Source organism: Struthio camelus, chromosome 18 (genome assembly GCF_040807025.1).
Source record: "Struthio camelus isolate bStrCam1 chromosome 18, bStrCam1.hap1, whole genome shotgun sequence".
Lineage (NCBI taxonomy): Eukaryota > Metazoa > Chordata > Aves > Struthioniformes > Struthionidae > Struthio > Struthio camelus.
The window spans coordinates 18,204,552-18,216,787 of record NC_090959.1 but is presented as its reverse complement, the minus strand read 5'-3'; the positions used below and the strand labels follow the sequence as shown (position 1 = coordinate 18,216,787).

The following is a 12,236-nucleotide window of genomic DNA, read 5'->3' as shown; positions in this document are numbered from 1 at the left end:
GCTCTCACCCTGGATGGCATTTTTCTTTTTAACTCCCTAGTAGAACCTGCTCATCTTACCAGCAAGCAATGCCGCTCCAACGACCAGCCCATGCCAAAACCAATACTCCAACAGGGGAGAGAAACTCAGCCGCGTTTACTCGCCCCTCACTGCTCAGGATCCAGCTGGTCCAGAACCAGAAAAGGTCTCAGGTCAGATTCCCTTATCCGAACTCTGAAGAAAGTAAAACAGCCTAAGAAAAAACAAATTTTACAGAGACTTCTTACTTTCTGGATCATCTGCTAGCAGAACGCACAAAATAAAAAATGCCAAGAGGTAGAATTGTGACTATTCAAATTTAATAGTGTATGCGATATATGGGACATTTTTCAGTATACAAAAGTAACACCACAGGTAGTAGCAAGGCTGGCAGACACTACAAACACCAGCGGCGTTTCCCTGCTCTGCGGTGGGGCAGGTCCAACTCCGGAGTGGTCTGTGGCCCGTTCACAGCACATGCTGCAGAGTAGGAGCTCCAGAGGAAGGCCACTCCTCTGTCCCAAAGGGCACATGTCTTCAAAGATAATTCATGCCTTCTGTAGGACTTTAAACTCTGAGCTAACAGAGCGTTTTCTCGATGTTCAAAGGCACTTGCTCGTTCACAAATCCACAAGAAGCAAGGCTGAAAGCAACGCATGGTGGCAGAAAGTACATTGCAGCGCCCAAGCACAGGCTTAGTCAGGCACTCCCAAGGAACATCCTTTACACCCCAGCAAAAAAAGGGAAGCCCTTTGTGCTTCTGAGAAATCATTCTGAATCTGGACTGATGTGATGATCCTGCACACCCTGATACAGCTCTAAAACATGATCTTCCCCATTCTTCTTAAAGTGGCATCACAAGGCTGAAGGTTTCAAATTAAGTTAGTGCACAACTGGGGAGTAATTTGCTCAGATCCTGCCAGTGTGCACAAGACCCGAGTGCTGCAAGGTCAACCAACGGTCAGATGCAGCTCTAGCCCTAAAAATAACCAGCCTCACTCTTTGCCTCTGTACAGGGCTGAGCACAGCTCAGTGCTACTAGCAACAAGCTGCCTTATTTCTCCTATCTTCCCCCTGCTGCCCCCTCACTGTTGCCAGGAGAGACATGGGGGGGGGGGGCGGGCTGGGAAGCTTTCACAAGATGCTGATGTGGTAGATCTAGCTACGGGCTATGATTTAAAAACAACATGACTGTTCCTGAAATTCATTTGACACTTCTGCCATAACCTCCTGACATGGCAAAATCAGGACAAACTGCCAGAAACCCCCATGACTGCCTGAACTGAGGCAGCTCAGTCCAGTCCTGCAAACTCACCGAGAAACTCCTCATTTCCCATAAATTACTCAGCTAACAAGTCCGAGGCAGAGACACATAGCTGGCTTTCACTACAGTACTGCCAGGTGTAATCATTTCTACACAGGCTTTTCTTTTATACTGCTAGATTGGGTGAACTTCACCCTTCTTCAAAGAAATTCTAAACCTTCCCCTGTGAAAGGGCAGTGTAAGCACAAAGACGCACACTATACTTTTCCAAAAAACCAGCAAGAATGCCGTAGTTTCCCTCAAACACCATCCCAGTGTACTTCACGGGGAAGTTTTCCCACATGATTAAGTGACACCTCCACATCCCATCTTGTTTGAGAGCACTGCTCTGAGGCTTGCTCGGGCCCCTTCCTCCTCTGCGTTGCAGTCTCTCCTGAAAGAGGAGCACAGATCTGCCTTGCCCAGATTTGTCAGGACCTGCCAAAAGACCAGAGAGGCCGAGCCCTGGAGAAGGCAGCTCTCTGGCGAGGTGGCAGGGCTGGGGCTGCACAGGACCCCCTCTCCATCCTGTGCCTGCCTGCCAGGAGAGGGAGGGGATCCGGGATACAAACAGGCCTTTGGGACATGGAAACAGGAAACAACAGGAAGCAGGGACTTTCCATGACAGCAGCACATCCTGGCAGCACACAGCAAGTCTGGGTTCTTCCCAAAGGAACTCGCCCAGTTCTGCACTTGTTTTACTATGTGTTGCCATGCTGCACGTGATGCCTGGTAAAAGGAACATGAGCACTCATGAGATCCGGTGCAAAGTCTGCAGTCCCCAAAACTCCCCTGAGCCCTTAGAAAACGTTCCCCTGGAGAGGATCATAGCCCAAGCACAGGGAGCCAGACTGGACACGTGCAGTCGCTCCCTGTACAGCATTTCTGTGTTGGGCTAGTTGCAGTGTAGACACTCAGACCAAATAAGAGGAGACCCGGCTCCTTCAGGGAGCTTGAATTTACCCAATTGCCTCCATCTCCATTCTCATCTGTTTCCTCCTCTCCTTGTTGATGGGGTGGATGGAGAAGATGATTATGGCAACGAGCAGCAGACTTATTGGGACTGGGGCTATGAGCAGCTGTAGGGCAAGGATGACAGAGGGGTTGTGCATGCAGTCTCCAGCCTGGTAACCTGCAAAACTGAAGAGAAGCACAGTTGAAAGCACTGCTGTCAGCCCAGAGATCCCCAGTGGGGAACACTGAAAGGCTTCAAATCATGGAGAATGGTCAAATTTTCCCCAGTCCCACTGTGCCACTGCAAAAAGGCAAGCGGGCACCTCTGTCGCTCTCCTCTAGAGGCTGGAACCAGAGGCCCAACTTTGGAGAACTCCCATTCCCTCCTGTTCCTCTTGCTCCCAGTAGAAGTTGGAAAGACAAAGAAGTTGGATACTGCTGCAACCCATTACAGCATCTCTCATCAGACAACCCAGAAAGGAGCAGCAGAAAAAAATCCATGCTGGGCTGGCAAAACAGGGAGGGTAGCGTTTGGGGCTTACTGTAAACTCAGTGTCGATATCCCCACAGCAAGACCACCTGCAAACTTGTTGAAGAAGACATAAAGTGAGTAGAAGAGAGCCTCCAGGTTCAGGCAGCTGGGGTTCCTCAGCCTGAAATCATCCACTACATCTGGCAGCATGGACCTGGAGACAGACAGCCCCAAAGAAGCATTCATGAAACCCACCCCAGCACTTGCCAAACTCAGCTGCAGCCACTCCCAGCCCCCTTCGACCAGCAGAAAGAGGCAGAAACCCCTTGCAGAACCTCACTCTGGAGACTGTTGAGTGTGTGTCCTTTGCCTTAGGCGATTAGGGCAGAGAATGTCTCACAGACAGGGTGCAGCAGCTACTTTGGGAAAGGCAGGAGAAAAACAATATTTTGCACAGCGTCCCACTGCTGAAGGGAGCCCTGAATGCAGACTGAATGATGCTCCGGGGGGACCATCACTCACCAGGATCACATCCACATCCCTTCCCAGTCCCACCTGCATGTGTCCCTGTGCAGCCCAGTAGCTGTTGCAGTGAAGCCTTGGCCTGGCTTGGTGCTTTCCCAGTAACCTTCCCCTCCTCTCTACCTAACAACTGGCTTGGAGATGCCTCCACTCACCACGGTAACAGGTAGAGTACAGCCATGCTGCAGCCTGCTACAATCATCAGGAAGATGAAGGCCAGGAAGTTGTGCATCACCTGAGTGATCGCTACCAGGGCTGGGATGATCAGCTGGGGGGGGGGGGGAGAGGAGAAAGGAGAGCATATGAGCCCTTTCTGCTGCTCGCAGGCATCTTGCACTGGCCTAGTGTACCAAAGGCCGGGTCCCCTCTCCCCACACATTCACAATGGCTAAAGACTTTCAGTTCAAATGTATTGGATGTGCAGGCTCATTCCCAGCCACGGCCAACCGTGGTACCCTGGCCCTTCCTTCCCTCCCCACACCCCACACAGAGCTGGCTGGCAGAACGCAGATCACCTACATTAAGCATGCAAGATCCTGGAGCAGGAAAGAGGCTGCAGGAAGATGTTGTGAGTGCACGTGACATTGGTGCATTAGGACAGCATCTGATCACACACCACTCACAAGACCCAGCGGCCGTGGAGCCTGAGAGCATAAGCCAGGTTGGGTGATACCGCAGACATCCTCACTCATCCACCATCCCAGGGACAGGCCCTCCCTCAGCCCGCCCACACCTTACTGGAAAGCTCTGCAAAGCCATGGTCACTGATATGAGCAGTGGCCAGGCACGTGGAAATGCAGAGCTGCAATCAGCTACTGGCCTATTTCTGTTCACCTCCAGCATAGAGGACACTATGCTCAGAGCTACCTGTCTCGGCGCTGGCTGGGAGTGAGGAATGAAGCACCCGCATGGCTGGCTATGCTGCTTAGCAGCCAGCCAGCTCTTCTCCCCAGACAGCATGAGTGGCTGGGGGCAAGATAGTCTGCCTGCAGAGCTTCTCAGACCATTGCCCCGACCAAGTGCAAACTCACCACCAGGCCTGAGGACACAGCCGTTTTCTTCCCAAATCTCCCCAAAAACCACTGCCAAAACGGAATAGAGAGGGAAGCTGTGACCTGAGGAGAAAACCAGAGGGGACTCTCAGCAAGGCCTTCCAGGTCTCCACCAGTATCTGCCTGGGCGACATCCCTGCTGACGGGAAGAAGCAGCAGCGCTGACTCCACGAGATCCAAACGTGGCTGAGCTGCCACCATCCTGGAGGGCTGGGGTAACCCAGGGATCTGCCGAGGCAAGCAGGAACAGCAGGGCCAGAAAGTCTCTCTTGGGCTCACTTACCAACATGACAAGCACCAAATGCTGGAACTTCCCGGCCAGACCTGCAGCATGAGTACAAAAGACGGCAAAGATCCCCTGTGCAACCTGGGAAGGGGACACGGAGACATTCATGGCTGGGGTCCTGAGTTCACTGTCTGTCACTGGAGAACCTGCCTGGAGCATCTCATCTCCCAAGCTCTCCTCCTGCTGAGACAGGTCTCGCACCTGGAAGGCCAGGGACGCAAAGAGGAAGCCACACAGCAGCTGGGTGTAGGGCTTGTGTTCCAGGATCGTTCTCAGGCAGCTACTGAAGGGCAGTCCAACCTTCCCCAGGGGGCTGAGGGGCCCTGAGAAAAGAGACAGCAGGGTTGGCACTGGAGCTGCCAGAACAAACACAACGGGGGTGGGAGGTACAGGGGGATAGTGCCATTACGTCTCAGGTGCAACTAAGCTGAGCGAGGGGCTATTTGAATCTGACATCTTAGTGCAGAGACAACAGCCATTTTAACTCTTTGCACTGCACACCCAGGCTGGCTGCTGTAGCAGGCTAAGCCAATTGCTCTGCAGGCTGCGTGTTGGCAAGACCCACTTGGCATAGTGGAGTGGTGAGCTGCAAACCTTGCCCCAGACTTCCATCTCCTAGCAGGAGCTCCCAGACAATCTGGACCCTCCTTTCTCGTGGGTGTCTCTCCAGTCCTCTGCTGGAGCAAGATGCTGCAGCACAAACTGAGGAGGCTGCAAAGCTGACAGCTATTCCCAGAGAGCTAGGAAGGCAGAAGTGTTGGTATCCAAGCAGGTGCTGTGTCTCTGTGCCCCACACTGAGAGTCATCCAACCTGCAGGGGCCTAGCTCCCTCTGCCTCACGCCTCCCCCTACAAGTCCATCCTCACCATCCACTGCCACTGGGTGCCATCCAAACTGCATCAAAGTGGACCTTACCAGGCTGTTCCTTTACTCCAAAGATGAGAATCAGACAGGACAGGCAATAGATTGAGCCTAGGACCAGGGATGAAAATGCATAGGCCCTACGCTGGCAAACAAAACAGAGTGCAAAATCACAATGCAGGTACCAAACACGCAGCTAAGAGCACGGCCAGCAGCGCCTGCCCCACAGCTTTAGGGAGGAGCAGGGAGCAGACGGACCAGCCCTTACCGTGTTCTCTAGCGAGTCCGTGAGGCTGGAGGAGCTCGTGTTGGGCAGGGTCCCATTCAACACATAACAGCTGTTCATCATGCGGGCATGGTAACTGCCCACAATCTGCCCCTGAATTCCTGATCCAAGGAGTGTGCTGAACACCTCCACCCCCATTCCTGCCAGCAGAACCGTGAGAGAGACCTCAGCCCCACTTTCTGGCCACAGAGACACATCCCTCGGGAAGGATAAGAGACCAGCTTTGGGTATGGGATTGGAGGCACCAGCATCCAGAGCTGCCCCAGAAGGAGATGAGATCTGCTATTTCTACCTGCTTTGATTCTTCTCCCCTGGCTCCAGCAGAAAACTCTCTACTGTTTGGAGCCAATAAATCTGGGTTCTGGGTCCCCTAGGGAGCATCCACATTTAAGAAATGCTTCTGCAGGTGAATTATTTGCAGAAGCCACCGCTGGTCTCGTATTCTTGGCTCACCCCCTCTAGCCTCCTCTTTCACTGCAATCAGATATGGACCCCAAGCAGATCTGTTCATGCTCTGTGGAGTGAGACTCGGTGTGTAACTGTAGCCTGATCAAAGCCAGAGGAACTTATTCCCATCTCCTCCAGGAAGGGTCTTGTGGGAATGCAGGTAGCCCTGGGGTTGTAGCGGCACAGTCACTTACTGTAGGCAGTGGCTAAATCACGATCTCTCTGGGTTCCTCCCAGGAACATTGTCAGGGAAGAGTACGGCACATGGTAGCACTGGGGAAAAGCACAGTTCAAACGCACCTCCAGCTGCTGCTTCCCTGCTTTGCCTGTCATGACCCCCTCATTCCCAAATTCAGAAAATAATGTTGCCTTCCATAAGACCCCTGCACACAGGCAGCTTTTTGCCCTCTTCTTCCGTGATTTGCTTTTTTCTCACAAACCAGTGATGGAGAGGTTCTCATCAACACTTACAGGCAGCCCACCCAAATCCCAGCATTAAAACGCACTGCTTCACCTCCCCATCCCCTGATGGGATGGTCTGCGGCAGGGAGAACTCACATCCTGCTCCCTCCTCCCCAGCTAGAGCTCCCCAAGACCCAGCTCCAGGTCCCTTGCTGGAGAGGCTGGGACTGAGACTCCCCAGCTGACCCTGGGTCTCCCCAGCTGACTGCGCTCCTCTTCCTTGGGGGAGACGATGATGTGTATGTAGTACAGTCAGCCCCAGGCACCATGTTCCTTACAGTCATGCAAGTCTGGAAGAAGCTGTACATGAACAGGTACCACAGGAACTTCAGAGAGACGGGGGTGGCATCTGGGACAATGGACCACATCATACAGTAGAAGAGCACCCCAAATGGCATGGAGCATGCAATCCTGGAGAAGAAGCAGACCTGATCAGATACGACCCTCAGATAAGGAGGTCAGGCTTCTCATTGCGGAACCTGAGCTACTCAGCGTGGCTTCTTCCCCCAACCCCCAAACCACAGCTCAGCTACTGCAAGATCAAGGCCTGCAAGAGGAAGCAGATTTGCTCAAGTGAGCACCCATCTGTCAGGCTGGAGGTGGGGGTTACACACAAACGTTGAGACAAAAATGAATGTCTAAATAGTCCACAATTGCTTATTCTCTTGTTTAAATACTTAAAGTCCTAGCCCTGCAGCAGGGCCTTGAGGGCAGCAGTAACCCTCTAAGTACAAGATCTGCCTGTGGTTAGAGCCTGGTGGAGAGGTCCTGGCACAGCTGACTGCCAAAGTCTGCACATGCCACGAGGCAGCAATCATGGAGCATCAAACCCCGCAGCCTCAGAAGTGTAAGGACTCAAGGAAACAGCAAGTGTTTGAAATACTCTCCTTCACTGCCATGACATGTGGACCCCACTGCAAGATACATTATTTTTAGGGTCCTTGTGAGGTTAATGTTTTGGTAATTCTTCATAAGCCACAAATATATTAAAGTGAGGCTGTCTCTTTGTGCCAATACTGAAGGAATTCAAGCCCAACACAGACACTCCTGAGACTCCAGCCTGGACACTCACCACGGGATCATCTTGCCACATTTTCTCCTTGGGCTCTTACTGACTAGGAAGCCGATAGCAGGGTCAGTAACCGCATCCCAGGCTCTTCCAAGGAAAAGGATCAAAGAGGCATGGAATGGCTCCAGCTGCGTGGGGGGAAACAGAAACCACAGCTCAAGAGGGAAAAGAAGTCCTGGCAAAAAGCTGTGAGCAGTAAGCACGATGCAGCTTGCTCTAGTCAATATTTCAGCTGCATCCCCTGGGGACCTCTCTAAGTCTTGAAATGGCCTGGGAACATCTCCTATGTGCCCATCAACAATCCAGTTGTTCCAGTTTTAGCGCCTAATTATGATGAGCATTTCCAAGGGCTTTGGCCACCCATCACACTCCGCTTTTGCTCCAGTCTGCTCAGCTCAGGCTAAGCCCCTTTGCAGATTAACCCCACCTCACGTGGCCACTCACCTGCACGACATCCAGAAGGAAGATTTGGAAGAAAAATCCAAGGGCGTTGCCTGTCATCTGGTAGGGAATGCCCCCAATAGCATAGCAAACCTTTCTGCAGAGCGGCAGTCCTGGCTCCTCCTAGAACCGAGACACCAAGGAACAAGCCAGTCTGAGAAGAGATACAAGCACCCGGCTGGCAGTTAACCTCCAGCCTTCGCTCATCTCATCTGCTAGGTTCTCTGAGACCAATTTAAACCCTGAATCATGTCTCTCCCCTGCCAAGACACACATACCTTTCCTTTGGTCGGACATGACTCCACCTGATTGCCGAAAGCAAGGTGGACGTGGCAGTTGGGGTGCTGTGGGGTGCTCCTCCATCTGCTGGTAAACTTGGTGGATCAGCGTGCCATGAATCTAGCACATAACCTGCCCTCAGGCCTGCAGCCTGGCTGATGAGGTCCTGCCGTGCAGAATTTTGTATTCTTCATAAGCCTTCACGTCATCTTGAAGAACCGCTCCTAGGAGCTGGGCACACTTACAGCCTCTCTCCTCGCTCCAATCTACCAGCACACATTCAGTCCTTGACCACCCACAGCTCCAAGGCGAATGCTGTTCAGTGGGCTTCTGCCTTGTCTGCTCATCTCTGGCAAGTGTTCATTACCAGGGACACATCTCTTGAGTTTCACCTTGATTCTCCTTGGAGGTATGTTTGCATGAGGTCACAGGCCACTAACACAAATGAGATACACATCTCATTCCAAACACAGAGCTATCTGCTGAGTTGTTCTAACATGTTCCTCCTCTGTTGTTGAGCCACAGTCCTGTGGTTCACGTTTTTAGTATTAAAAAGTACAAATTGTATCATGCTTAAAGTGACTGTTACGAAGGCAGTCCAAGCATAGACAGACCGCAAAGGCCAGAATCCAGGGGATTTCTACAGAGCAACAGGGAGAGCACAAGGAACGTTTCAGTGCACAGGAGAAGGGCTGATGGCAAAGCCTCTATTTTAACTGGATATGATTAGTTTAGTAAACCCTATAAAGCCTCAAATATCAGGCAGGTTCCCAGAGGCAAGCTACAGGACTGACATGCTCCCAGCCCCAAAATGAACTTGCTGTCTAGCATGATACACTTCTGCATCATCCAAGAGCAAGAATACACAGTAAAATACAGAATTAAACTACGGAGAACAGAGACGACCAGTTGAGATTCTGATTTTCATTGGCACTTGCCTGAAGAGGGTGCATTGACTTGGCCTGGTAGCCTGGCTCTCCAAAGAGCAGACCATCATTAGAGGCCATTCTGTTGCAATAGGAAGAGCATTGGTGGAGCTGCAGTGCAGAACTAGACACTTGGAGACCAAAGCTTGCCTCCCATCTCACCACTGGCTGCCTTAGTTAACGTACTGGGACTAAGCTGCTCATAAGTGACTCAGGATCCTGGCCTACACCATGTTCCTGCTTTCCCAAGTCACTGAGCAGCTCCATTCCAAAGCAGCCCAGAGAGCTGCAGGCAGGTTGCTGTCCTGCACCCACAGCCCTTTCCAAAAACATGTGGCAAGGCTCCCTCACTCATGCAGTGCTGACGGCCATCCCAAGTGGCAGGCCTTTTCCAGACATGGCTATAAAAGGCTTCAGGCTCCTACAGCAGAAGTTTTGCAGAAGAGCGTAGAGTGATGAGATATGAACATTTGGTACAGAGGTAGCTGTGCAAGAGGTTGAGCAACAGACTGCAGGAGCCCATCAAGAGACAGGGTAGTAGAGAAATGAAGTTAAGGATTGCTTCATTGCCACTTGCCCTCATCTCCCATGGGGTGAAAGGGCAACCTGCAGGTTCCCCAGCCTGTTTGGACTAAAGACAGCTTGCTGTGCTGCTAACGTCACTCAAGCCGACAGCCATCCTTGAGGGAAGACAGACCTTCCTTGTAATGGTACCAGGAAGCAGCCTCCGAAAACACAGGCACAGCCCCAAGGATCAGCCTTCCAGAAGACACCAAATGCCTTTCCCTCACGCAGTGATTAGCTATCACTCCTCCACAGCACACACCACAGAGAAAGCGCTGACGCTGCTGTGCCCGCCAGGCTGAAGAGCCCAGGCTCGGGGCCAGTCCCTCCTCGTAAACGCAGGGGAGAAGAGCGCCGGCATTTCCCTTGCTAGGTAACTTCAGCAGGCCGCTTGTTTCTCTGCCTGTGGTCTCAGTTTACTTTCTGCCTTTTACTGCACACAGAGAGAGGCAGGTCCCTTGTATTTCAAAGCACAGATCAGCCTTGTCCCACAGGGATGGCTGAAGCATTAGGTTTGCACCACCGCTGAGGAGAACTTACTCATGTGACATATTGTTTCCACAGCAGTTCTGTTTCTAATATTGCAAAGACATTTCTCTCGACTGTAGAGTTTTGTGGCAGCTTTTGTTCCCTTTATGCTCTCAGCAGGCAGGACAGAGCTCTGCACGTCTCTGCCCATTTCACTAGAAAGTCAGCAGCAACACGGAAAATGCAGAGCCTTCCTTTAAACAATGTGTTCTCAAGCTTGAGTCATAAACACTTAGAAACACCCCCACAGCCTGTGGCTGTTCGATCCGGTTAGGCTCTGTGTGGGTGTGCGCACTCGCAAGGGTTAGCGTGCACGTGTGAAATGGGTTTGTGTGTGTGAGAAAGATCACTGATCTTACCTTGCTGTGGACCACTCTCCTCTGTGGGAGAGCTTCCTCCTGGGTTAACCTGGGCAGCTCAGCATCTTCGCGACCAGCTGGAAGCATCATTGCAGACACAACGGTGTCCTTCACAGGCACGTGGCAGGGAAGCAGCGGCTTCCTGGCCCAGGGTGCCAAAGAAGTTGTGTTTGTCAAAGAGAGCACCGCAGGCACTGATCAGAGCTAGATGGGGATTTGACGAGAGAAGACGTAGCATCTCCAAGGCCCCAGGGAGAGCTGACAGAGGAGAAATGACCAGCCCTGAAGGAGGAGCCTGGCCAGACCCTGCCCATGCAGGCAGGAAACCTGGCAGGGCTCACAGCACTGCATGCACTCCAGGGCAGTAGCTCCCAGGCTTTCTGCAGCCAAGTGGAGAAATACAGTGCTCTTCAAACGTCAGACTGGGTCCAGCACTTTATCTCCATCCCAGGGCTGCTGCCACGCTGGGATCCTAGGGGTACAGAGGAGAACACGTTCGCCTGAGCTCTCAACTACCCCAGGAGCACGCTTGAGGCAACCCAGGACTCCTGCCTCAGCACTGACAATCATGAGCTGCAAAGAACAAAAGTGCACAACCCAGAGAGGGCCACGAAGGCAGCTGGAGCAGCCAGGGCGAGGGCAGCAGGGACAAGGAGATGCCTGCTCTGGGTCACTCCCTGGCAAAGCCCCTCTCTCCCCACTGGCTCACAAGGCAGCTCAGGAACACCAGGTGCCCAGCCGTGGCACCCCGCCTGGGGCTCTGGAAAACCCCTCCCTTTGCTTCGCCCTCTCCTTAATGGGCGCAAGAAGCTGGCACTGACCTAGCGCAGGAAAACGTCACTTAGGATAGGAAGGTGAGGGATATATTTTCCTTTCACTATTAAGCAAGATCAGTAATTATCAACCTCTTTCAGTCCCTGGGCTCCTGAGAGATCTCTCATGGCAATGCAGAGCCCACACACCATGTTTTAGTCTTGTGACAAGAAACTTGCTTTTCTTAGTCACCTTTCACAGACCTTTTATAGCCCATAGATCCCAGCGGTCTTGGTATCACAAATCAAAAATTGCTCCTACATTAACAGCAGTAGGAGCTCAGTTACTCACGGCTGGCTGTGTGGGAATGGTACAGTTCCCAAGGCAGCAGTGCACACAACATGCAGCCAGGCACAGTTAAAAGCACTTGGCAAGCAAATGCAGATGGAGAAATCTGCTTCAGAGTGCAGAAGCACATAGCAAAAGGCTGGCAGAAAAGGGATGTCAGGGCCACTCTTCCCGCTAACCATTTGTTTTGCGCCTCTACTCTAATCACTCAGCTCTTCTCAGATAGGCCTCTCGTAGTCATACCAAACGCAGTCTCCAAGCCTGAAGTGACACAGAGCAGCCGTACTGAAAACAAGCCTCTCCTCG

General features: G+C 52.2%; 1 protein-coding gene across 8 annotated transcripts; it reads right to left on the bottom strand.

The window, feature by feature from the left end:
* Nucleotides 1-316: 316 nt before the first annotated feature.
* Nucleotides 317-11,387, bottom strand: LOC104149374 (sodium-dependent lysophosphatidylcholine symporter 1-like). 8 transcript variants are annotated; one of them, XM_068912538.1, is made up of 14 exons: nucleotides 10,830-11,377; nucleotides 8,452-8,887; nucleotides 8,177-8,296; nucleotides 7,736-7,860; nucleotides 6,942-7,074; nucleotides 6,396-6,474; nucleotides 5,737-5,894; nucleotides 5,523-5,613; nucleotides 4,605-4,930; nucleotides 4,301-4,384; nucleotides 3,425-3,537; nucleotides 2,818-2,961; nucleotides 2,285-2,461; nucleotides 317-2,050 (listed from the first exon to the last, which is right to left on the bottom strand). In XM_068912538.1, the coding sequence occupies exons 3-14, from the start codon at nucleotides 8,231-8,233 to the stop codon at nucleotides 2,023-2,025; spliced, it is 1,515 nt and encodes a 504-aa protein (XP_068768639.1). In that variant the 5' UTR covers nucleotides 8,234-8,296; nucleotides 8,452-8,887; nucleotides 10,830-11,377; the 3' UTR covers nucleotides 317-2,022. The 8 variants fall into 8 exon arrangements, 7 of the variants coding, with proteins under 7 accessions (XP_068768639.1, XP_068768640.1, XP_068768637.1 ...); XM_068912539.1 differs by having other exon boundaries at nucleotides 8,452-8,618; XM_068912536.1 differs by lacking the exon at nucleotides 8,452-8,887 and having other exon boundaries at nucleotides 4,605-4,688; nucleotides 4,809-4,930; nucleotides 10,830-11,373.
* Nucleotides 11,388-12,236: the final 849 nt, after the last annotated feature.

What these genes read in the sequence shown, in the direction of transcription:
- LOC104149374 (XM_068912535.1), bottom strand. Translation starts at nt 10,919, where the DNA reads ATGATGCTTCCAGCTGGTCGCGAAGATGCTGAGCTGCCCAGGTTAACC. An exon ending in TGGAGTAAAGGAACAGCCTG is followed by an intron (nt 4,931 to 5,522) that starts GTAAGGTCCACT and finishes CTCTTTTCTCAG; the next exon opens with GGCCCCTCAGCCCCCTGGGG. An exon ending in ATATCGACACTGAGTTTACA is followed by an intron (nt 2,462 to 2,817) that starts GTAAGCCCCAAA and finishes GCTTCTCTTCAG; the next exon opens with TTTTGCAGGTTACCAGGCTG.